Source organism: Cavia porcellus, unplaced genomic scaffold (assembly GCF_034190915.1).
Source record: "Cavia porcellus strain 051 isolate PalLab524CR breed Dunkin Hartley unplaced genomic scaffold, mCavPor4.1 scaffold_7, whole genome shotgun sequence".
In the NCBI taxonomy this organism is placed as follows: Eukaryota; Metazoa; Chordata; class Mammalia; order Rodentia; family Caviidae; genus Cavia; species Cavia porcellus.
Window position 1 is genome coordinate 19,203,749 of NW_026947490.1, and position 21,730 is coordinate 19,225,478.

The window sequence follows — 21,730 nt, forward strand, 5'->3', positions numbered from 1 at the left end:
TTGGAAACTCTTGACCTTTGCTGATTGGGCCTTAGGCCTGGTGACGTAAGGACCTGGGGCGGGGTTTTACCGCTGAGGCGGGAATCCCAGAATCGTTTTGATTGGTAAGCGGTCAACCCAGTACTAAACTTACTCTGATTGGTTGAGCTACAGAATTTCCGCCCGGGGATTGGCTTGCAGGAAGATAAAGGTGGGACCAGGAACGGAAACGTGGTCTGGTCTGAAGAATTTGGCTAGCGTTCTTCGCTGGCGTGCGACTCTGTTGGGTGAGTTACCTTAGGTGGGTATGGCCGCTGATGCCATAAAGGTGGGAAGAGCATTATACGTATTTTCAGACCTCTGTTTGCAACGTATGGAGAGATTGTTATTGTTGTGCGAGATTAGGGTGTCCTAAATTTGTCCCGGGTTTTTTTTTTTTTTTCTTATCGGTACCGGGAATCGAACTTAGACCGCCTGCTTCCAAGGCAGGTGCTTATGCCGCTGAGCTAAATCCCCAGCCCCTGTCCCGGCTTTCTTAACTGGCTCTTACATCCGGGTTTTTTCTCTCCCAACTTCGGGCGCGTGGGCCAATGAGGATCGCCACTGGGGACGCTCTGCCTGCTGGGCCGCGTTAGGCATCCTGGGACTCGTAGTAAGCTGGAGATTTCGCTCGGCACGCGGGTGGGAGAAGCAGAAACCAACGCTACGCACGCTTTGTTCCAAACTGCGCCACCCTCTACCAAACTCCGGCAATAGCAGACTTTGTCTTGGAAGGAAGATACTGACTTTAGGAAGTCTAGGGCTGGAACGGGGAATTTGGAGAAATTCAGGGCTAAAGTCGTCTTTTTCCTCCTTTAAGCCGTACCATGGCAGTTCCTGAGACCCGCCCCAATCACACTATTTATATCAACAACCTCAATGAGAAGATCAAGAAAGATGGTGAGTTCTCGGTATAATCTGGATTCTTGGTTGCCCCTCATGAAGTAACCTCTTTCTAACTCTTTTTTTTTTGGCCTTTTTCATCGGTACCGGGGATCGAACTCACGACTGCCTGCTTTCAAGGCAGGCCCTTATGCCGTTAAGTTAAACCCCCAGCCCCTTTCCAACTCTTAAGATATGCGCTTTCTCAGACCTGTCCAGCCAAACTGCTGGAGTTGATTGCTTGGCCTTTGTACAGACAGTTTCCAGAGTATTCAGCACGCCCTTAGTTCATTTTACACTTCTTTAACCTGGTCACTGTTGATGGAGTAATCCTTCAGGGTTTTAGCTCACAGACCCCTTCCCTAGGAATCCTTCTAGCTCTCTTCCCCATCAAGCCCAGTCATTCTCCTGTCTTCGTGCACTCTTCCTGGTTGGCCGGTGAACGCTTTCAGGTTAGAAACTTGTGGCTGACTTGGTCATTTCGGTATACTCAACAGTCAGCTCATAATGGAAGTGTATGCTAGTAATGGTGGATAACATTACCTGGGGCAGATTTGTGCACTTTTACAAATCTTGATTATATTTAATTCTCACAAATTTGTAGGGGAATGCCATTATTATTCCCGTTTCTGAGACTAGGAAATTTGGCGCCCAGGTGGTCAATTTGCACTAGGTCATACATTGAGGAAAGTGGTTGAGACCATAAGTACCATAAGTATGAAATTCTTGTATAGAGTTAAAAACTCAATTCTTAGCTGTGTATTTAGCTCAGCGGCATAAGCACCTGCCTGCAAGTGCGAGATCATGAGTTCAATCACTGGTACAAAAAAACCCCAAAAAACAAAAACTCAATTCTTAAGACCATGCCTGTGATCTCAGCTACCTAACATGCTGTGACAGGAGCATCCCAAGTACCAGGTCAGCTTGGACAATTTGGCAAGACTCTTGCCTCAAAAATAAAAACCATTGGGAGGCTGAGGCAGAAATATAGCAAACTTAAAGCCAGCCTGGGCTGCATTATGAGTTCAGGACCAGCCTGGAGTACATAGTAAGACCCTGTTTAAAAGAACAAAACAAAACATACAGAAAACAGTATAGTTCCATATGAGGCTCTGGGTTGGTCCCTAATACTGTAAAAATGCACTCAATTCTTGCCTAGGGATGGATTCAGCTACACTCAACCAAAACTCAATTTTTGAAATCAGAAAGGTTTCCATTTTCTCGAGTAATTTTATCACCTTTAATGAACCTCATTTTCTGTATCCAAAAATTGGGCAAAGTCATAATCCCCCTCTCCTTTGTTTGGGGATAGAGGCCTGCTGTGTATATAGTTCATGCTGGTGCTTTGAACCTACTGTGTACCTCAAGCTGGCCTTGAACTCAAAGGAATCCTCCTGTCTCAGCTTCCTGAGTGCTAGGATTACAGCTATGCAGGAGGTCAAATTAGCTTCATCTCCCTGTGGTGCTTTTTAGGACACCCAGCAATGAATGAACGCTAGCCCTTGTTACCTCAGGAATGAATGTTCGCTTTTCTTACCTCAGGAAAACAGTCAGGAGCTTGTTGGGATTGAGTTTGAGGTTTTTAGTTAAGTTGCTGTTGAAGAAAACAAAACTAGGAATGTGAATTCTGCATGCAATTTTAGAATGTGGTGTCTAACCAGTATGGGCAGTGCCATGGACACAGCATTGATAACTGAGAGCCCTGATCTTGCTCTGCCAGAGAAGACATCAGGGCCATGACGGGAGTTGCATCGGCATAGGGGCTATGCTGCTGCTGGGGGTCTGGAAAGACACATTGATTTGACTTGATAGGAAAGAGACATTTTTGAAAAGCCCTAGGTGTAGAAGCATTAATTCCATAATTATGAAGTAGAAGAAGAATTTTGCCCCCTGCTATTTTTTGAGAAGGTCTTACTTTGTAGCCTAGGCTGGCCTTGAATTTGTTATCTTCCGCTTCCTGAGTGTGGGATTTATGTATGATGTGTGCCACCACACGTGGCTATATTTTTTGTTTTGAGATACTGGAGATTGAACCCAGGGCCTTGCTCATTCTAGGTAAGCAGTCTTGCACTGAGCTACATCTTCAGTCCTTTTATTTTTTGAGACAGGCTCTTGCTAAGTTGCCCATGCTGACCTCAAAACTTGTGACCCTGCTACCTTGGCTCTCCATGTAGCTGGGATTACAGGTATGAACTTTTGCACCCAGGAAGTTGTTTTTATTTGGACCAATGTGTGCAAATATCCAAGGGTAGAAAATCATGGGGTGTTCTGGGAATTCTAGTTCGGTGGAGCCAAGGTATTGAGGCCTGTAAATGTGTGAGAGAACATTGATGGCTCCTGGGGTCTTTTGGACCTGGCAGGGGCATGGAACTCAGTTCTTCCCAGTTACAGAGAGTAAATTTGAGTGGGCAGTAGGGTAAGCTGCAAAGTCAGGAGAAAGGTCCGAAACGGGAATAACTGAGATCTGGACTGGGTTTGATGGAGTGAAACAGGGAGAAAAAACCCAGATATGTTCACACCAGAAGAATTATTAAGATTACTTTAAAACACCTTTGACCCTGATATTATCCCAAGTCGACACATACATATTTTCTTTCCTTTTTGGAGAACTATCATTCATCAAGCAGCTGCATCTCAACCATCTTTTCTTTTTTGAGACAGGGTCTGTGTAATCCATCCAGGTTGGCCTTGAAATTGTAAGGCTCCTCCTGCCTCAGCCTCCCAAGTGCTGGGATTATAGGCATACATCACCACACCTAACATCGCCAACTTTGTATAAGCCGTTGGTACCCTTTTCAAGCCTCGGTATTTAGAGAAATCCTTTGTTTAGTTTGAATTCCTTCTTGCTGGCAAGTGAGGCCATTTGCTGGTAGTGTGTAGTGGTACAGGGATTCAGAAAGACTTGGATTGTGGACCTGTGTCTGTCATGTCCTTCCCAGTACCCTCGGGACTGTAGACCAGGTCTGCATAATATAGACCAGTGACAAATCCTCTGAGAGGGCCCATTTCTGTCTTAGTAAAAAAGTACTGCAGGTGATCCTGCTTCTGGGTTGTGAGAAGTCAGTGAAGTTTCTATTCAACGTTCGTGGGGGATGTATGTGTGCCAGAAGACTGATGGACAAATCAGCAGGGCCTACAGCTCTTGAGAATAGTGCATAAGCGTATGATGTCAGGAGTGGAAAGTATAGTGATAAAAAGACAATAGGGCAAGGACATGGGAGGGCATGTAGATGCAATGGTCAGAGAAGGTTCTTGGACTAACAATGTTACCTGCTGTTACCTTTCTGAGAGTTCATGAGCATTACATTTAAAGAAAAAGTAAACTTTCGTGCTTTATTTAATTTTGTTTATGACCAGCATCACAAAATTAAAAGCACATACAAATATTATAGTTTACACAGAAATCAATTGTTAAGTGAAAAATAATTAATTTAATATATTTAAAGAATATATACATAATGTATATTTTATTGGTATATTGCCTTTATACTACAGAGTGTAAAATTTATGCCAGAATCTAGTAAATTAATCATACTTTTTGTCTGTGTTTTCCAGCTATATCTTTAAGGTGTTTTCAAAGGAATTACATGAAGTAATAAAGGAGGAAGTAATAAGGGAATAAATGATGATGATATGCTTTGGAAGGAAAAGGCGATCTAGAGATAATTTCTTCTAAAGTAACTAGAAGGAGGCAGCCAGGTTAACATCAGGAGAAGGATATCCCAGGTTAAGAGGACAACCAGTGCAAAGGCCTAAAGGTGTAGGTGGTGCATCCAGCTTGAGAAGGCAGTTCAAGACCATTGTGGGTGGAGATTGAAGTGGAGTGTAGGCAAAGACGGGATTGGGGATGTCTGCGAGGACCACATTAATGAAGCCTGTGTTGGTATGCTGGTGACAGTGAAAGAAGTGCTAAGCCATGTGACATTGGTGTTCCCAGATCTTCAGGAGATTGAGGCAGGAGAATCTCAAGTTGGCAGCCAGCCTGGGCTACCTAGTGAGATGTTCCCAGCTCAAAAAACAAAAGTGCTTGAGTGTGTTAAGGACTTACTATGTGCCGCATGTGCGTGAGTAGGCGTGTTCCTTAGAGTAGCTTTTTGGGCAGGTGCAATGACTGTGTTGTAGAAGAGTACAGTTTACCTTTCAAATGGTTTCTGCCTGTTCCCATTGTTGTGAGATCTTGAGAGATTACTGACCTGAGGTATTCTGGATACTGTCATTTGGTTGGTAGCCTCCTATCTGGGGTTTACTTCCTCTGAAAAGGGTTTAAGCTCCCAATATGGTGCCAAAGCGACTGGACACCATTGGTCTTCTCTTTCCCCATCTGCAGAGCTGAAGAAGTCCCTGTATGCCATCTTCTCCCAGTTTGGCCAGATCCTGGATATCCTGGTGTCACGGAGCCTGAAGATGAGGGGCCAGGCCTTTGTCATCTTCAAGGAAGTCAGCAGTGCCACCAACGCCCTGCGCTCCATGCAGGGTTTCCCCTTTTATGACAAGCCCATGGTAAGCATTGTAGGTGTGGAGATTGTGGGTTCTTGCACTTGTTTATGTGTGCACACACACTTCAGGAGACCGGCTGGGCCAAAACCCCGTCGCTGTAGTTGTACCCTGAGGGTGGTGCTTTATCTTGTTATTTCTTGGTATTTACTTTTCCTTGAACCAGGGGTATGGGAACACACATTAAAGGATCCCCCTCGCTCTGTCCTTTCAGGCCTATAATCCTGTGGGAGAAGGACAGGCAGACAGAGATCAGGACCAGGCCCAGGATGACGGTAGCACAGAGAGCTAGGGAAGTTTAGGGGAGACACCTTATCCAGTTCATGGATTTAGGCAGGGCTTTCTTCATGAAATGAGACTTGAAGTGCGAGATTCAGCTGCGGTGGGGAGAGAGACACAGAATGTTTAGGCAGAGGGTCTGTCCCTTGAGGCCCAGAGATAACAAAACGTATAATTGGAGAAGTAAATCTGTTAAGTTATGTGGGTGAGAGGTGTTCCAGAGAGCATGGCCTTGAACATGACAAGTGTTAGGCTAAGGAGCTACAGTTGTCCTGAGAGTAGGCTTCATCCCTAGCGAGCTGGAAGCCAAGGAAGGAGTTAAGTAGGTGCCTCTGTTTATAGGGTGGAGTGGATTGGAGGGGCCTGCTTTGAGGTGGGAGGGCTTGGGTCTGGACCTGGCAAGGCCTTAGGATGGAGGGGAGGAATTGCTTTGGATATTCCTAGAGGCCAGGTGGATGCTGAGGGGACTGCATGTGGTCTGTGGGAGGCGAAGAGTGGATTAATGGCTTTACTCTGAGCTAAATTCCTGATGGACTGCTGACAGAAATCTTTGGGCCTTTTCCCTCTCTGCCTCAGTCAGTTTTTAAGTTTCGTCTAGTTGGAATATGTTACTGCATGAACTTCCGGGATAAGTGACGACAGGGACCAGGCAGGTCACCTCCATGTGGAGGTGGGTCACATGGGAGGCAGGGGGCTCCAGGAAGAGCTAGGTCTCCCTCCACCTCTGGGTATAGTAGTCTGCCATTGCCACATCTTCCAGGTACTTTTTTCGAGCATCTAAGGAATTGACCTTTTTTTGTACCAGGAATCGAACTCAGCTTTGCACTTGCCAGGCAGGCACTGTGCTGCTGAGATACATCCCTGGTCTAGGAAAAGCCATAAATCTTAGCTACCATGATATTGCACACCTGCAGTCCCAGCACTCAGGAAGCTGAGGCAGAAGGATTACTATGACATTAAGGCCAGTCATAGTTACATGGCAAGACCATGTCTCAAAAAACAAACCTTTTGTATATGTCCCCCATTCCACCTGCCCCCCCATGCCCAGTAGCGCCTTGGATCACATTGTAAACTTGAGTATGTATGAATTTTGCCAGAAAGTCCTGTCAGCCCTACCTTGAAAAGATGTAGCTGCCTGCTTCTCATTCCTCCCTAGTCTGGCCTAGTTCTAGCCTCTACCTTTCTCCATCTGGGCAGTGACAGTGGCCTGTTTGCTCCTGCTTGACCTCCTGTTCCATTCTTCACACCACAGTGTTCCTTTTGAACATGAGTAAAAGCCCATCATTCTGCTCACAACACACTGCAACTCTCAGTGTCTTAGGAAAGAGGAAAGACAGAGTCCTCGTTAGGGTCCCCGGTTTTTGTGACCTTAGACTCCTTGTTGTTTCTGGAGCACACCATGTAGCTCTTTGCATGGCTGTTCCCTTTGCTGCGAGATTTTCTGCCCCGCTTGTCCTTTACCCATTTGTATAGAGGTTGCCTCTGTGAGCCCTTTCCTGGCCACCTGGTCTGAGAAGTTCACTTCTCAACATTTCATATCCCCTTTTCAGTTCACGCTTTGCTTTGTTCGTTACCGTACCTCTTACACCAAGTAAGCACCATTTGGCAGGGCTTTTTGTCTGTTCTGCTTGCTGCTGTGCTCCCAGAGGCTGGAATGGGCCTGCAGTAGTGGGTCCTCCATAGAGGGCTGAGTGAAGGAGATTCGGATAGAACCCCTCTGCATGGTGCTAACCACTATGTGTCAGACGCTGCACTGTTCTGAGCACTTTAAGTTCATTTACTCCTCACAGTAATCTTTCGAAATGGGAAATTTCATAATCCTCATTTTATCTATTAGGAAATTGAAGCCAAACGTTTTCTTTTTCTTTTGTTGGGGGGGAGGGATAGTGTTGGAACTGAGCCCAGGGCATTATGGATGCTAGGCCAACACTTCCTGGTAAGGTCTGATTTTTGGACTCATACAGTTTGGCTTTGAATTCTACTCCCTAATCTTGTGCTTTCTTTTATAGCGCATCCAGTATGCCAAGACTGACTCAGATATCATTGCCAAGATGAAGGGTACGTTTGTGGAGCGGGACCGCAAGCGGGAGAAGAGGAAGCCCAAGAGTCAGGAGACGCCATCTGCCAAGAAGGCTGTGCAGGGTGGGGCGGCAGCCCCTGTGGTGGGAGCTGTCCAGGGCCCTGTTCCGGTGAGCCAAGGCACAGACACTTCCTTTTGCCACCAGGCCTCGATTAAGCGTGACTGGTGATGGGGACGGAGTGGGGAGAATTCTTCCCTGGGGATTCAGACCCCCTCTCCTTCCTTTCTCTTACTGATGTCTCTGTTTTGGGGGTGGGGGCTGAACGGCTGGATGGTGGTGTCTCCACTTGAAATTTCCTGTTCTCTCCCTGCTGCTTAATATTTCTGGAAGTCTGTCTTTTCTTTATGTCTGGCCTGGCTTCTTTCCTCAACCTTGATTTTGCTGTCTGTCTTTTAAATCAGTGTCCATGTAGGGAATCTAAGAGAATCTAACCATTAAGATTGATAAGCGACTTTAGTTTGGAAAAATTAGTAGACAGAAGATCAATATGAAAAAGAGTTCTGTTTCTATATATTAGAAACAGGTGAGTAGAACTCATGTTGAAAAGAAGCACCGCGGTGTAAATGTAACAAAAACTGCAAAACTGTGCTGCATTGACCCAGTAGCTATGCTGGAGTAGTTGGAGACCTCAGCAGTAAATGATAAAGGTAAAATGATAGGGTTCAGGAATTGGTGATGTTCTGATGCTGTGAGTAGGAAGGTAGGCCAGCAGGACAGAGCGAAGGGCCTAGAAGCAGCTATGATTACTGGTTTCTTGATGTATGATCAAGGTACAATAGTCCTAGGTCTTGTTTTTCTCCTGAGTTTAATGAGCAAATGGGTCTGTAAGTATAAAAATTCTACCTCATAGCGCATATAAAAGTAACTTGTGCTGGTTGATCTGAGTATGACACTAAACGGTTCTAGAAGGAAACAGTGCTCAGTACTAAAGAGGCTGAGGTGGACCTACCCCTTCCAGCTCTATATTTGCATGTGTGACTCTTAAGGGCTTCATGGCTTCCAGGCTGGCCTCATGTTGCTGGAGCTGGCAGTAGTCTCTACGCTGCTGCTGGTCTTTGCTACCTCTTCTCTCCTGTGTCCACCCTTTTGTCCGTATTTAACTCGCCCCATTATAATTCTGGCTCTGGCTGAGCTGTGTACCATCAAACTGTCTTTCCACTTTTTGTTACAACCATTTCTTTCAGTACCTGCTCCTACTATCTCTTTACATCTTTGCCTTCCACGCTCCACCCCCACCTCCACCCTCATCCCCACCCCAACCCCAACAGTGCTGAGCATCAAACCTAGAGACTTGCGCATGCTACCACTGAGCCACATCAGTACCCCTCTCTGTCTTTGTTTCTCCCTAGGTGTTTGGGTCTCTTTCTTTTTTGGACTTTTATTTGTTTGATTGTTAGAATTTTTTGTTCCTGATACATGATTTCACTATGCAGTTCAGGCTAGCCTTGAACTCACTATGTATCCTTGTTTGGATTACAAGTGTGCATTACCCTGCCCAGCTTTGCTTTTGCTTTTTTAGAAGCACAAGTAGAGTGTGTATCTTAGTGTATATATCTATGCCTTTAAGCTTTGGTATTTTTTCTGCAGTCTTATCTAAAAGTTAGAGCATATTCTGTTTTGTTCCACCCAGCACTTGGGTTGTTTCCTTGCCCCTCTAAGCCTAGGTCTTTGACCTGTTGTCTCATCTCTTGGGTTTTCTTTAATGGCCTTTGCTCCTCTACCTCATGTGGAGACCAGAACTTTGCCGTTGCCTACGTGCTATGTGTCACTCTTGCCCTCTCTCCACATAGGGCATGCCACCAATGACTCAGGCTCCTCGCATCATGCACCACATGCCCGGCCAGCCGCCCTACATGCCACCTCCTGGCATGATCCCACCTCCAGGCCTTGCACCAGGCCAGATTCCTCCTGGGGCCATGCCTCCGCAGCAGCTTATGCCGGGGCAGATGCCACCTGCCCAGCCTGTAAGTATCTGGTGCCCTCAGGGTCTCATAAATGGAGTATATTAGAAAGAGACTCTTGTAGATTGGGTGGCTTGGGCAGTTTCCTGAGAGGGTGACACTGGAGCAGTGTCCTAAAAGGTGAGCATATAGCAGTGGAGTTGGGTCCTAGGGCAGAGAGGAGTTGACATGTTTCTTGGAGGTCTGAAAGCTTGGAGGGAGATGGGAGCAGTGGCCAGCATCTAGATTTATTCCCTACTGCACACACTGTTGTGTACCAGGCCCTGCTTTGCACTCAAGGAATATAGCAGTGGCCAAGTAGAAAAATGTCTGTCTCTTGTGATCTGTAGTTTATGAGGGGATGGGAGTACAGGTAGCCTGGTGGAAGTGCTAGAAGTCCAAGCAGAGAGAGAGAAGTGGAGCAGCGGGCAGCGCTATGGTCTAGATCCGCTAGACTTGGGCTGTTGTGCTAATGGGCTGCCCTTCCTTCCTGGCAGCTCTCCGAAAATCCACCAAATCACATCCTGTTCCTTACCAACCTGCCAGAGGAGACCAACGAGCTCATGTTGTCTATGCTTTTCAACCAGTAAGTAGAGGCTGTGTGTGAGGGGGTGGTAGCCAGAACACGTCACCATGACAATGTGCCTTAAAATCTAGTGGGAGAGCCCTGTGCTGGCTTAGGCTTGGTAGGAGGGACAGTGACTGAAGGTGCGAAAGCATAGAGAAGGAGAAAGTTCTGGCCGTGCACTTGCCTGTGGGGGATCTGGTGAGGAAAGGGATACTGTGGTTCAGGCACGCTGGCCTTCATCAGTTTTCCTTGGCGCTGGAGAAATGTCCAGGATCTGAGCTTCATTTTTCCAGTCTGTAAAGTGGAGAAATGTGAGTCAGTCATGACAGTACATGCCTGTAATCCCAGTACTCAGAAGGCTGAGACAAGAGGATTACAGCAAGTTCAAGGCCAGCCTGTGTCTAAAACACAGAGGGCAGATGCAGCATATGGTGTCTGTAAAACAGTAAAGTACTGAGTGCTGGGTGAACTGGCAAAGTCAGCATGTACCTGTGGGAGGTGATGACAGGAAATCTTGTGCCTTGCTGATGGAACATAGATAGGTGCAGCCATGTGTACAGAGACTGTGGAGTGTAGGGTGTGGAAGCGGGTAAGTTTGCCTAGTCGTACTTAGGATTATATGTCCTATAGGAATTCTATGTTCCCCACCCGCCCGTCCGCCCTGAGACAGTCTCACTATGTAGTTCAGGTTGATAATCTAACTTACCAGCCCAGGCTGGCTTTGAACGGGGGTGGGGGGTGTGATTTTCCTGCCTCAGCCTTCCTAGTGCTGAGATCACAGGCATGTGCCACCATGCCCTGCTGCATGGTTCTTTATATCGTTGAGAGAATTTTTTTTTTTTTTTTTGAGACAAAGTATCACTGTGTAGTTGGGACTGGCCTTTACCTAGATTGCCCAGGCTGGCCTTGAACTCGAAGTGATCCTTCTGCCGCAGCCTCTAAGTGCTGGAATCACAGGTGTGTGCCACCACCCCTAGCTTCAGAGAGATTGAATAAAGTATAAAACAACTTGTGTAACGTGTCCATAAAACAGTACATGTTTTATGAAAATGACGATGGAAAATGGTGCCCACTACACAAGAGGGTTGCCTAATGGGAAAGGCAGTAAGGAATGAGAAGAAGCAAATTAAAAACACAGCATTTCATGTCATTAAAGTGGGCACAGTGAGCCAGGTATTGTGACACGTGCTGTAATCCTAGCACTCTGGAGGCTGAGGCGGGAGAGTCACAAGTTCAAACCCTGTCAGGACTAGGAAAGGTAGTGAGACCCTGTTAGAAAACCTTAGACAGTAGCAGCAATAAAAATGAATGTAGCATTTGCTTCTGGCTCCAGAAATGGGCTGTGCTGGTAGGTTGGGCTTTCATCTTGATCTAGTTTGTGGTTGGAGGGGGTGTGATTTTTATATTAGAATTTCAGTTTATTGCTGGATATATTTTAGGTGGGATGGGGGTTGGGCATCATCCCTGTCCTCTGCTGGGTTCCAGAATGTTATGGATGCGTGTGCCGCGTTGGGTCCCTGAGGTCTGTGACTCCTTTCCTCAGGTTCCCTGGCTTCAAGGAGGTCCGCCTGGTGCCTGGGCGGCACGATATTGCCTTCGTGGAGTTTGACAATGAGGTGCAGGCAGGGGCTGCTCGCGATGCCCTGCAGGGCTTTAAGATCACCCAGAACAACGCCATGAAGATCTCCTTTGCTAAGAAGTAGTGCCTTTTCCCCAGGCCTGCCCTGCCCCTGCTCTGGGGGCCGCCCCTCCCCTCTCTGGCTCAGTCCCTGAAGGTAAGTCCCCCTTTGGGGGCCTTCTTGGAGCCGTGTGTGAGTTGCATGGTCGCCACACAGCATTGTACCCAGAGTCTGTCCCCAGACATTGCACCTGGCGCTGTTAGGCTGAAATTAAAGTGTTTTTTGAGGTGTGTTTTTTTTCACAATCATTTGTCTGTTTTATTTTTTGTCTTTTGTGGTTCCTTCACTCTATATCAGCACATCCTGGGATTTTGGACTTGGTACTTTGAGATTTCAGCCTCGGGAAAATACATTGTAAGTGTAGTAGTGCTGTTCAAACTCAAATCATATTGCTTTGGCAGTTTTCTGTTCTGTCCCAAATTGGGGTTAAGGGCAGGAAATAGAAACCTAGGGGGCTACCAGGTACAGTTAGGCAGGTTGTGTACTGCATAAGGATGCCCCTTTAAGGGAAGTCTCATTCTGTCTGAATGTTATTCCCACCAGGGTTCCAAGCCCACTCTTGTTTCTGTGTTACTCTATGTTGTCCTCCCGCTCCCCCTTAGTCTTTGTGACCGAGGATTGTCTGTTAGAATTGATGGAGGGACGGGGATACGGCTCATTGCACTTCACCTGCCTGGAGGGAATGAAGGTATACAGCACCTGGTGCAGCCTTTCTCCTGTGGTGGGAGAGTGAGAAGAAAGGCATTGCCGCCTTCACTAACCAGCGCGGTGTTACTGCAGGTTACGGAGAGATGAGCGGAGGCGTCTCACCCGCTGCGCTGTGGTGCGTGGGTACCATGGTCTGCCAATCCTGGTTTCCACTCTGGAACTCCATTATCCCATGGGCAATTCACCTCTCCCACCTTCATTTTCTTCCTTGGTAGAGGAATGTCTCAGAGGCTGAGGCAGGATGATTAGCATGAGTTTTAGGGTAGCCTACACTACAGAGTCATACCCTGACTCAAAGAAAGAAAAACGAGGAATGTCTCTCTTCATACCATAAGATTGGTATTGATTGTCCCTGGCACACAAATGCCACCAGGTGCTTGGAGGCACTTAATAAACTTGAGGGATAGGGTACGTAATGGTAAATAAAATAGCCAAGCTGATTTCAAATGCTGTGTTCTAAGAATGAAACTACTGTGTGGGCCGGGGATTTAGCTCAGTGGCACAGCCTTTGCCTGTCAAAGCATGAGTTCCTGAGTTTGAGTCCTTGTACCAAAAAACCCATTGTGAAATGGTAGGTCCAGGAAGAGTCATGGGTATTGAAGAAGAGCTCAGCTCTTGCAGTATCAGTCAGGGCTCACTAGAGTAATTTTATATACATACTTATTTATATACATACCTACATACATACATGTATGTGTAATATGATTACAAGGTAAAGCCAGGGATTTAGCTCAGCAGCATAAGCACTTGCCTGGCAAGCGTGAGGTCATGAGCTCGATCCCTGGTACCAAAAAAAAAAAAAAGCCAAGGTAAGTGTACAGTGGCCGCCTGCAGAGTCAGGTGTTGTGAAGTGCATGAGGGCTGGCTCTGCTGATTGCCAAATGATCCAATTGCAAAGGTGGAAGCCTGGAACTGTCTCTGGATCCCGTTGGAAGCTGAAGGTTCTGAGCTGGAAGCCTGGAGACAGGAAGCCCAAAGCCATGAGGAAGATGACCTCTGAAGAAACAAGAGAGACTGACTTCTCCCCTTTATTTCCATTCAGGTTATAAGCCTATTGGTTGGTGTCATTCACACCCAGAGGTGGCTCTTCTGTCTTCTGTGATTCCGTTTGGCCACACCTGGAACTAGGCTGATCCAATCAGTTGGGTGTTTATTGCTTATCGACACAGTACTTAAGTGTCAGAAGGTGCGGGTGAGGAGAGCTCATGCTGTAATGAGTGCTGGGATCATAGCCATGGCTCTAGCTGGCTCTTTGGCCCTGACACTAAGCCTGTGTGTGTCCACCCTCCGCAGCCGAGAGAGGTCAAGGTTCTTAGGAGGGATGGTGCTGTGGAAAACAGCCCTCTGCCGTGTGAGTCTCCATCTGAAGCAAGTTTGCAGGTGAGGCACGAGTTCAGACTTCATATCCTTCATACTGACTTTGGCTAGTGACTGAACGCTGAGCCTCTTGTTCGTTCTTTCTTCCTCCTCTCCCCTCCCCTTTTTGTAAGTCATTATCTCACTATGTAGTACAGGCTGGCCTCAGACTCATTGTTCAAGCTTGGCATGGTGGCACATGCCTGTAATCCCAGGAGGATCACTGCAAGTTCGAGACCAACCTGGGCTACATAGGGCTCACTATGAACTGCGTAGTGAGACCCTGCTTTAAGAAAAGGAAAACAAAAAACTACACTATGTAATAAGGAAAGCTGAGGCAGGTGCATCACCACAAGTTTTAGTCCAGCCTGGGCTACATAACCAGACACTATCTGAAAAACAAACGAAAAACACTAGCCCAGGCTGGCCTTGAACTTGTGGCGTTTCGCCTGCCTCAGCCTCCTGAGCACTGGGATTACAGGTTTGTGCAGTCATGCCTGGGTGAGCCTGAGTTCTCTCAGCAAGATATGGAAGCTGAAGTGACAGCATTGCAGTGTGGTTAGGAAATACAGAGCTGAAGTGATCCCCAAAAGTCCTGAAGTTTGTGAGCATCTGGTGGAAGTGCAAAGTCCTGAGCTCAATGTTTGAGAACTAGGTAAAAGAGCAGACTCCAGGGATCTCACTCACTTCATGTAAAGTACGGTTGTGTTTTGTGGTAGCCCTGCTCATGTGGCTGCTGTACAGTGGGAGAGGGGATACAGGGTAGGTTTTGGAAGCAGGCCATCTGGTGCCTGTTTGACATTTGGTTGTGGCAGACAGCCTCTAAGGTGGCTTCTAAAGATCACCCTCTGGTGTTCAGTCTTAATAAAATCTTGGAGTGTGATCTGGACCTAGCGTCCCAGTTCAGGTCTATATAGCAGTCTTCTCTTTTCTGCAGGGAATATGTTCCAGAGCCCTAAGTGCATGTCTGAAGCCACAGATAGTACTCGGATAAATGCCTTTTCCATTTTAACTAGGCATTTGTCACATGCTAAGGCTGGAACTTTTGCAGTTTAGAGGCGTGACAGCAAAATTAGAACAATTTTTTTTTTTTTACAATTTCACAGATACAAGATTCACTTCTATAGAGCTTAGCAACCTCAGCCTGTGATTGTTTTCTGTCCTTAGTAAGTTGCAAACTCAATTTTTCATTTAAAGAGTGGATTTTACAACTTCCTTCAGCATATAGGAACTGGCAGCATCACCGCACTTAATGGTTTGGGGTCCTTTAAATAAGGATGATCTGAACACAGCTTGGGGGTTTTGTCATAGTCAGTCTGATGAGATGGCTACTTAATGTGCAGGTGGTGTATACAGCATGTGTATGATGGACAAAAGGCTAATAATTTACTTAGGCCAGACTGCAGTGAGATGGAGCAAGATTTCATCACAGTATTCTGGAATAGCATGCCAGTTAGAAAATAAGTCATTTATTTCAGGAATTTTCATTTATATTTTCAGACCATGGGTAAGGTCATGAAGTGAAACCATGGATAGGGAATTACTGTGCAGCAAAAATAAAGGGGAGTGGGCTGGAGATTTAGCTCAGCGGTATAAGCTCAGGTCGCGAGTTCGATCCCTGGTACCGGGGGGGGAAAAAATGAAGGGGATTCTCTTCCATGACAGCATTACAAAGATGGGTTATTTCTTGCTTTGGTGAAGCCAGCTGCCTGGTAGTGGCTGTCTGTGGAGATAAGGTGGGACAAGGAGCTGGGAAGGGTCCTGCTCACAGGCAGGGAGGACAGGCTTGTGTGCTGAGTAGCTGAGCTGAGTGCTTCAGTGGCAGCCTGTGCCTTTGGAAGCAGAGTCTCCCTCGTCCGGCCTCAACTGAGACTGCAACCCTGGCTGACGTGTTGGTCGAACTCTGGCAGGAGACCTTGAGCCAAAGGCACTCAGCCAAGCGGGATCCAGATTTCTGACCCACATGAATGCTGGTAATTAATTGGTTTTAAGCTATGTTTTGGAATAATTATACAGAGACAGGTAAGTTGGACTTTGGGGAATGAGGTCATTTCTGTAACACGACTTCATTAATGGTAGGGGCCACAGTCACATTGAGTGTGACACATTAGTGTCTCGATCTTTTTCTTTTTCTTTTTTTTTTTTTTTGAGACAGACTCTCACTGGGTAGTTCAAGATGGTTTTTGTTTGACTGATTGATTGTTCATTTGTTTTTTGAGGCAAGGTCTCACTGTGTAGTCCAGGCTGGCCTTGGACTCTCCTATGTAGTTACCACTGGGCCTCAAACTTGCTGTGATTCTCCTGTCTCGGCCTCCCAAGTGCTGGGATCGCAGATGTACGCCACCATGCCTAGCTAATTAAGTTTTTAAAAGTAATCCTTTTTTTTTTTTTTTTTTTTTTTTTGCACTAGGAATTAAACTCATGACCTTGGGCTTACCAGGCAGGCACTTGTGCTACTAAGTTATATCCCCAGGCCTAACATAATCGTTTTTTAAAATGTTTAAAATGGAAAGTCAAGCATTTATGAATAAAGACACCAGCACACTGACCTCTTACATTCCTCTTCCAACTTACTGCCTTGTGGCCAGAGTTTTTCAAGCATTTATGCTTCACTTCTCAAAGTTTTCAAATTATTTTGAAGCAAATGCAGACATTCATAACAACCCTATTTTCCTAAAGACCACAATGCCATAACATGTCTAAAGTAGCACGGTTAATCCAAAAATGGGTATCTGAGATGAATAAACACTTCTCAGATGATGAAATGCAAACAGCAAATATGTGAAAAAAATGTTTAGCATCACTGGTCATTCAAAAAATACAAATTAAAACAACACAGATTCTACTTCACCCCAGAAAGAATGGCTAATACCAAGAAATCAACCAATAACAAATGCTAGTGGGGCTATGGGACTGTGGGGAAAAAGAAACCCTTTCCCACTGTTGATGGGATGTTGATGGGATGTAGACTGGTATAATGTAAGTCAGTAAGGAGATTCCTCAAAAAATAGGATTAGAGATCCCATTTGACCAAGGTACTGCCTTTCTGTGTATCTTCCTAGAAGAATAAAAACAGCTGGCCGTGGTGGGATACTCCTGTAATCCCAGCACTCAGGAGGCTGAGGCAGGAGGATTGTTGCAAGTCGGAGACCAGTCTGGGCTACAAAGTGAGCCAGAGCCCAGCCTGAACCACATGGTGAGACCCTGTCTCAAAAAAGAAAAGGAAGAAAAATATACTACAGAGACTGGGGATTTAGCTCAAGAGCGTAAGTATCTGCCTGGCAAGCACCAGGTAGTGAGTTTAATCCCCGGTACCAAAAAAAAAAAAAAAAAAAAAAAAAAAAAAAAACACAAAACAGCAAAACCCAAACCATCATACTGCAGTGATATATGCGCACCCATGTTTTTGTGTTTTTTTTTTTTTTTTTTTTTTTTTTTTTTTTTTGTCTTTTTCCTTTTTATCGAACTCACGACTCCCTGCTTGCAAGGCAGGCGCTTATGCCACTGGGGCTAAACCTCAGCCCCCTGTTTTTGTGCTTTTGAGACAGTCTTGCTGTGTGGTTCAGGTTGGCCTTGAGCTCATTTTGTAGCCCAGGTTAGTCTTGAACTTGCAACAGTTCTCCTGTCTCAGCCTCCTGAGTGCTGGGGTTACAGGAATGTGCCGCCACAACCAGTCTGTAATAGCTAGATCTTGAAAAAAAAAAAATAGCTAGATCTTGGAAACAACCTAAATGCCCATGGGCTGAGGAATGGTTAAAAAAGATGCATTTTTATACATTGGAGTACTACTCAGCCATAAAGAAGGATAAGCTAGAGACTTACAGGTAAATGGATGCACCGTGAGAACACACTTGTAAGTGAAATAAGTCAGACATGTGTGGTAAACATTGTATTGTCCCACTAGTTCAGAAGCTGAAACTATATGTATTGTGTATTGTGTGCATACATAATCCATACATAATGTATATGCCATTAGTACTCCCTAATTATTGTTCTGAAATTTTCTTTTTAAAATAGATTTGACAAAAGCTTTAAAAAGTAATGAACCACAAAAAATAAAAATAAAAATAAAATAGGGTTTTTGTCTGTTTGTTTTGTTTTTGGTTCTGGGGATTAAAACCAGGCCTCCCTGCATCCTAGGCAAGCCTGCTACACTAAGCTACATCCCCAGCCCATTCTTTTTTTATTTTAAATTTTGAGACAGGATCTTGTTAAATTGCTGGAGCTCCTGCTTCAGCATTCTGAGTTGCTGGGATTACTGGCAGACTGGCACCTGGCTTGGCTGAAAAACAAAAATCCTTTTTTTCTAGTACTGGGGGGTGAACTCAGGGCCTTTGCACTGAGTTAGACTCAACCTTTTAATTGTTGAGACAGCTTCTCTTTAAATCACTTACGTTGCCCAAGCTGGATTTGAGTTTTCCTTCCTCTAGCCTCCGCCTCCTAGAGTGCTGGGATTACAGGTAGGTGCTACCATACTCAAAAATAGGTTTTTTTTTAGTTGGTTTGTTTTTGAGATAGGATCTTGATATGTAGCCCTGACTGGCCTTGAAGTTGTGATTCTCCTGCCTCAGTCCCCAGAGTGCTGAGGTTACAGGCATATGACACCATACTCAAAATAGTTTTTAAACACCCCTGGATACCTGATTGTATTGAGATCTTAAAAGTTTGTATATACATATTTCTGTATGCATTACCAGAAGCTAACAAAGCCCCAACTGAAACATTGATGCGTTTCAGGTCTTCATACACTTAAAAATATTTATTTTTCGAGGCAGGATCTTACAGGCTAGCCTTGAATTTTTTCTTTTTTCTTTTTTTGGTTGGGGGAGCCGTGGCAGGGTCTAGCTAAATATTTCAGGATGATCCTGAACTCAGTGACTAGCCCCAGGTGACCACCGATTCAAGGTGATCTTCAACTTCATTAACACGGGTTACCAGCGTGCACCACCATGCCTGGCCTTTTATTTAATAGCCCCTTCAAAGGTGGTGAAGAGTATCCACTCAAATCAGTAGAATATATTCTTAGTGAATGTACTGTAATTCTTTGCCTTTATTAGTGTCTTCATTTTGAGGATGAGGAAGGTGGAACTGTGTGGTCTGGGGGGTGAACAGTCAGCCAGGACATTCTGTAGCCCAAGGCCCAACATCAAATATTCACTCAGTACCTGTGGGCTGGGGCAGTTCTGGTAATCAAAAGGCTGCCTTGTTCTCTTCCTCAACACAGGAAATTCCAGGGTGGTTTTCTATACTAGCTGCTCTGGTTCTGTCCCAGGAGGGGAGAACTGAGGGGTCTGAATACCTAAGCTGATTCAAGAGAAGAAGAAATCAAGTATCTCGCTCGAGCTGTTTGTCTGGGCCTCTGATTGTCCAGGAGGTTGCTGTCCCTTGGAATGGCTTGAGTTGCTTTGGGTCTATATGCATATTTTCTTGGACAGATGGGCCTCACCTTGTTCTTGAAATATTTCTGGCTGGAGAGCAGCCTCTGGGTGGTGGTGAAATTTGGGACTGGTTTGGGGCAGGGACAAGAAGAAAACACAGGTTTCCTTGTTCCTCTGGAGAAGGAGAGGCAGGAGGAAATCAGAGTCCCCGTTCCCCACTTGGTTCATTCTTGCTCATAGTCCATGATGGCGTGGTCCCCAGTACTGCTCGGTGCCATCATTTTGCTGTCTATCCTCTCAGGTCCTAGTGGGGCAGGTCGCCTCATGCCCAAGCTGGCTGACCGGAAGCTGTGTGCTGATGAGGAGTGCAGTCGTAAGAGGGGGGCAGGGAGCTGGGGGCTTGGGGTGCTGGTTTGTGCATGGGGTACTGTTGTTCCCTTTTCTTTCTTTTCTTTTCCCTTTTATTATTACTTCTGCAGACCCCATTTCCATGGCTGTGGCCCTTCAAGACTATGTGGCTCCCGACTGCCGTTTCCTGACCATACAAAGGGGCCAAACTGTATATGTCTTCTCCAAGCTGAAGGGGCGAGGGCGGCTCTTCTGGGGAGGCAGTGTGAGTCATGGGAGAGGGAAAAAGGGAAAGATAAGGGCTCTGGTGAAAGTAAACTCCAGCTTTGTCCCTGAAAGAGAATCATGGTGGGGAGTGGTTTAACTCAAATAATGATATTTGGGGGAGGGAATAGTTTGTGGCATACTTTTATTTTGTTTGGCAAAGGGCAATTTAGTGCCAGCTTCCTTTTTAGACACTGAGAATAAAATAGCAAATGATCCCTTTTATTTTTCTTTGGTGGAGGGAGGGTACTGGGAATTCAACTCAGGACTTCAGGCTTGCCAGGCAGGTACTGTACCACTGAGCTAAATCCCTAGCCAGACCCCTTTTATTCTAATGGAGGGAGACAAGCAATAAGCAAGCTGTCAAAAATATCAGCAAGTGAGCTGGGGATTTAGCTCAGTGACTCAAGCACTTGCCTGGTAAGTACAAGGTCATGAGTTTGATCCCCAATTCCCCCCACCAAATAATAAGTGGGTGGGGGATATAGCTCAGTGGCACAGCAGGTCCTGAGTTTGATTGCTGATACCTAAATAAATATAACATCAAATAAACAGTATGACAATATATGCCTATAATCCAGTAATTTGCAATACTGAGAGCTGAGGCTGGACATGGGAGGATTGAAAGTTTGAGTTTATGTTGAACAATTTAGCAAGATGCTATTTCAAAATTTAAGAAAAGTGTAGGGATGTGGCTCACTGAAAACACCTTAGGTTCAGTCCTTGGTAGTGTATGCACACACATACACACACACACACACACACACACACACACACACGAGGAAATATTTGCTGCCCCTGTCTTACACAGAAAAGCTAGATGGATGCTTTATTGTTTTATTTCTTCAAAGTGGTGGGTTTTAAACTTTGGGTCTCATGCATACCAGGCAAGTTAGGTTACTACTGGAGTGGTTAAGGAGGGTCTCTAATAGGTGTTACTTAAACTGAGACTGAATGATGAGGATGGAACCAGACATGAAGATCCAGGAGAGGAGAGGGTCCAGGGACCTTGAACAGGAGTGGGCTTGTCATCTTCTCAGAATGACTTTTAACTCCTCTGCCCCAGGTTCAGGGTGATTACTATGGAGACCTGGCTGCTCGCCTGGGCTTTTTCCCTAGTAGCATTGTCCGTGAAGGACAGACTTTGAAACCTGGGAAAGTTGATGTGAAGACAGATGTAAGTGTCCTGGGGGGTGGCAGGGTTCTGGAGAGAAGATCCTTGGCTTGTGATGGCATGCAAATATGCCTCTATTCTTGGCTGTCTGCTGGCCTTGCTGTATGTGCTGGGACAAATTCTTAGGCCTTAGTTTTGTCACCTGTAAAATGGGGAGTGATTTATAAACCCCAGTCTAGTTGGGAGATGCAGAGGCTAGAGAGTGCTAGGCTAATCTACAGAGTTCTTGTGTGGTAAAACTTGGCCCCTGAAGCTACAACAAAAACCATTTAATCTCTTGTGGTGTAACACGTTTTCTCTTCACTGTTTTCCTTTCTCTTTTTCAGAAATGGGATTTCTACTGCCAGTGAGTTCAGCCTACCACTCTCCCTACTGGTTCCCTTCTGCTTTTACACAAATACACCAGTTGTGACAAACTGCTGGTCTCTGTGATTTTTGGGGTGGGGCAAGGATGGACAAAAGAAATAGTTCTTAGGTTCCTGCACCTAACCAATCAACCCTTCGGAAAGTGGCAGCATCAGTGGTTGCTAGGCAGAATTTTACTGATAAAAGCCCTTTGCC

The 21,730-nt window shown here is 45.7% G+C and overlaps 2 protein-coding genes across 4 annotated transcripts; both read left to right on the forward strand.

Annotated features, from left to right (window-relative positions):
- Nucleotides 1-138: 138 nt before the first annotated feature.
- On the forward strand, nucleotides 139-12,186 carry Snrpa (small nuclear ribonucleoprotein polypeptide A). 2 transcript variants are annotated; one of them, XM_003462010.5, is made up of 7 exons: nucleotides 139-266; nucleotides 839-918; nucleotides 5,228-5,400; nucleotides 7,683-7,862; nucleotides 9,545-9,718; nucleotides 10,192-10,280; nucleotides 11,806-12,186. In XM_003462010.5, the coding sequence occupies exons 2-7, from the start codon at nucleotides 846-848 to the stop codon at nucleotides 11,963-11,965; spliced, it is 849 nt and encodes a 282-aa protein (XP_003462058.1). In that variant the 5' UTR covers nucleotides 139-266; nucleotides 839-845; the 3' UTR covers nucleotides 11,966-12,186. The 2 variants fall into 2 exon arrangements, with proteins under 2 accessions (XP_003462058.1, XP_005000030.1); XM_004999973.3 differs by having other exon boundaries at nucleotides 194-280.
- A 175-nt stretch (nucleotides 12,187-12,361) lies between these two features.
- On the forward strand, nucleotides 12,362-21,585 carry Mia (MIA SH3 domain containing). 2 transcript variants are annotated; one of them, XM_063252788.1, is made up of 5 exons: nucleotides 12,362-17,271; nucleotides 19,685-19,756; nucleotides 19,863-19,996; nucleotides 21,062-21,172; nucleotides 21,496-21,585. In XM_063252788.1, exons 1-5 carry the CDS (start codon nucleotides 17,199-17,201, stop codon nucleotides 21,517-21,519), a joined length of 414 nt encoding a protein of 137 aa, XP_063108858.1. In that variant the 5' UTR covers nucleotides 12,362-17,198; the 3' UTR covers nucleotides 21,520-21,585. The 2 variants fall into 2 exon arrangements, with proteins under 2 accessions (XP_063108858.1, XP_003462059.2); XM_003462011.4 differs by lacking the exon at nucleotides 12,362-17,271 and having other exon boundaries at nucleotides 17,427-19,756.
- Nucleotides 21,586-21,730: the final 145 nt, after the last annotated feature.

Coding starts and splice junctions, on each gene's coding strand:
- Snrpa (XM_003462010.5), top strand. CDS start 846: ATGGCAGTTCCTGAGACCCGCCCCAATCACACTATTTATATCAACAAC. Junction 7,863..9,544: donor CTGTCCAGGGCCCTGTTCCG/GTGAGCCAAGGC, acceptor CTCTCCACATAG/GGCATGCCACCAATGACTCA. Junction 10,281..11,805: donor TTGTCTATGCTTTTCAACCA/GTAAGTAGAGGC, acceptor TCCTTTCCTCAG/GTTCCCTGGCTTCAAGGAGG.
- Mia (XM_063252788.1), top strand. CDS start 17,199: ATGGTGAGACCCTGTCTCAAAAAAGAAAAGGAAGAAAAATATACTACA. Junction 19,757..19,862: donor TGCTGATGAGGAGTGCAGTC/GTAAGAGGGGGG, acceptor TTACTTCTGCAG/ACCCCATTTCCATGGCTGTG. Junction 19,997..21,061: donor GGCTCTTCTGGGGAGGCAGT/GTGAGTCATGGG, acceptor CCTCTGCCCCAG/GTTCAGGGTGATTACTATGG.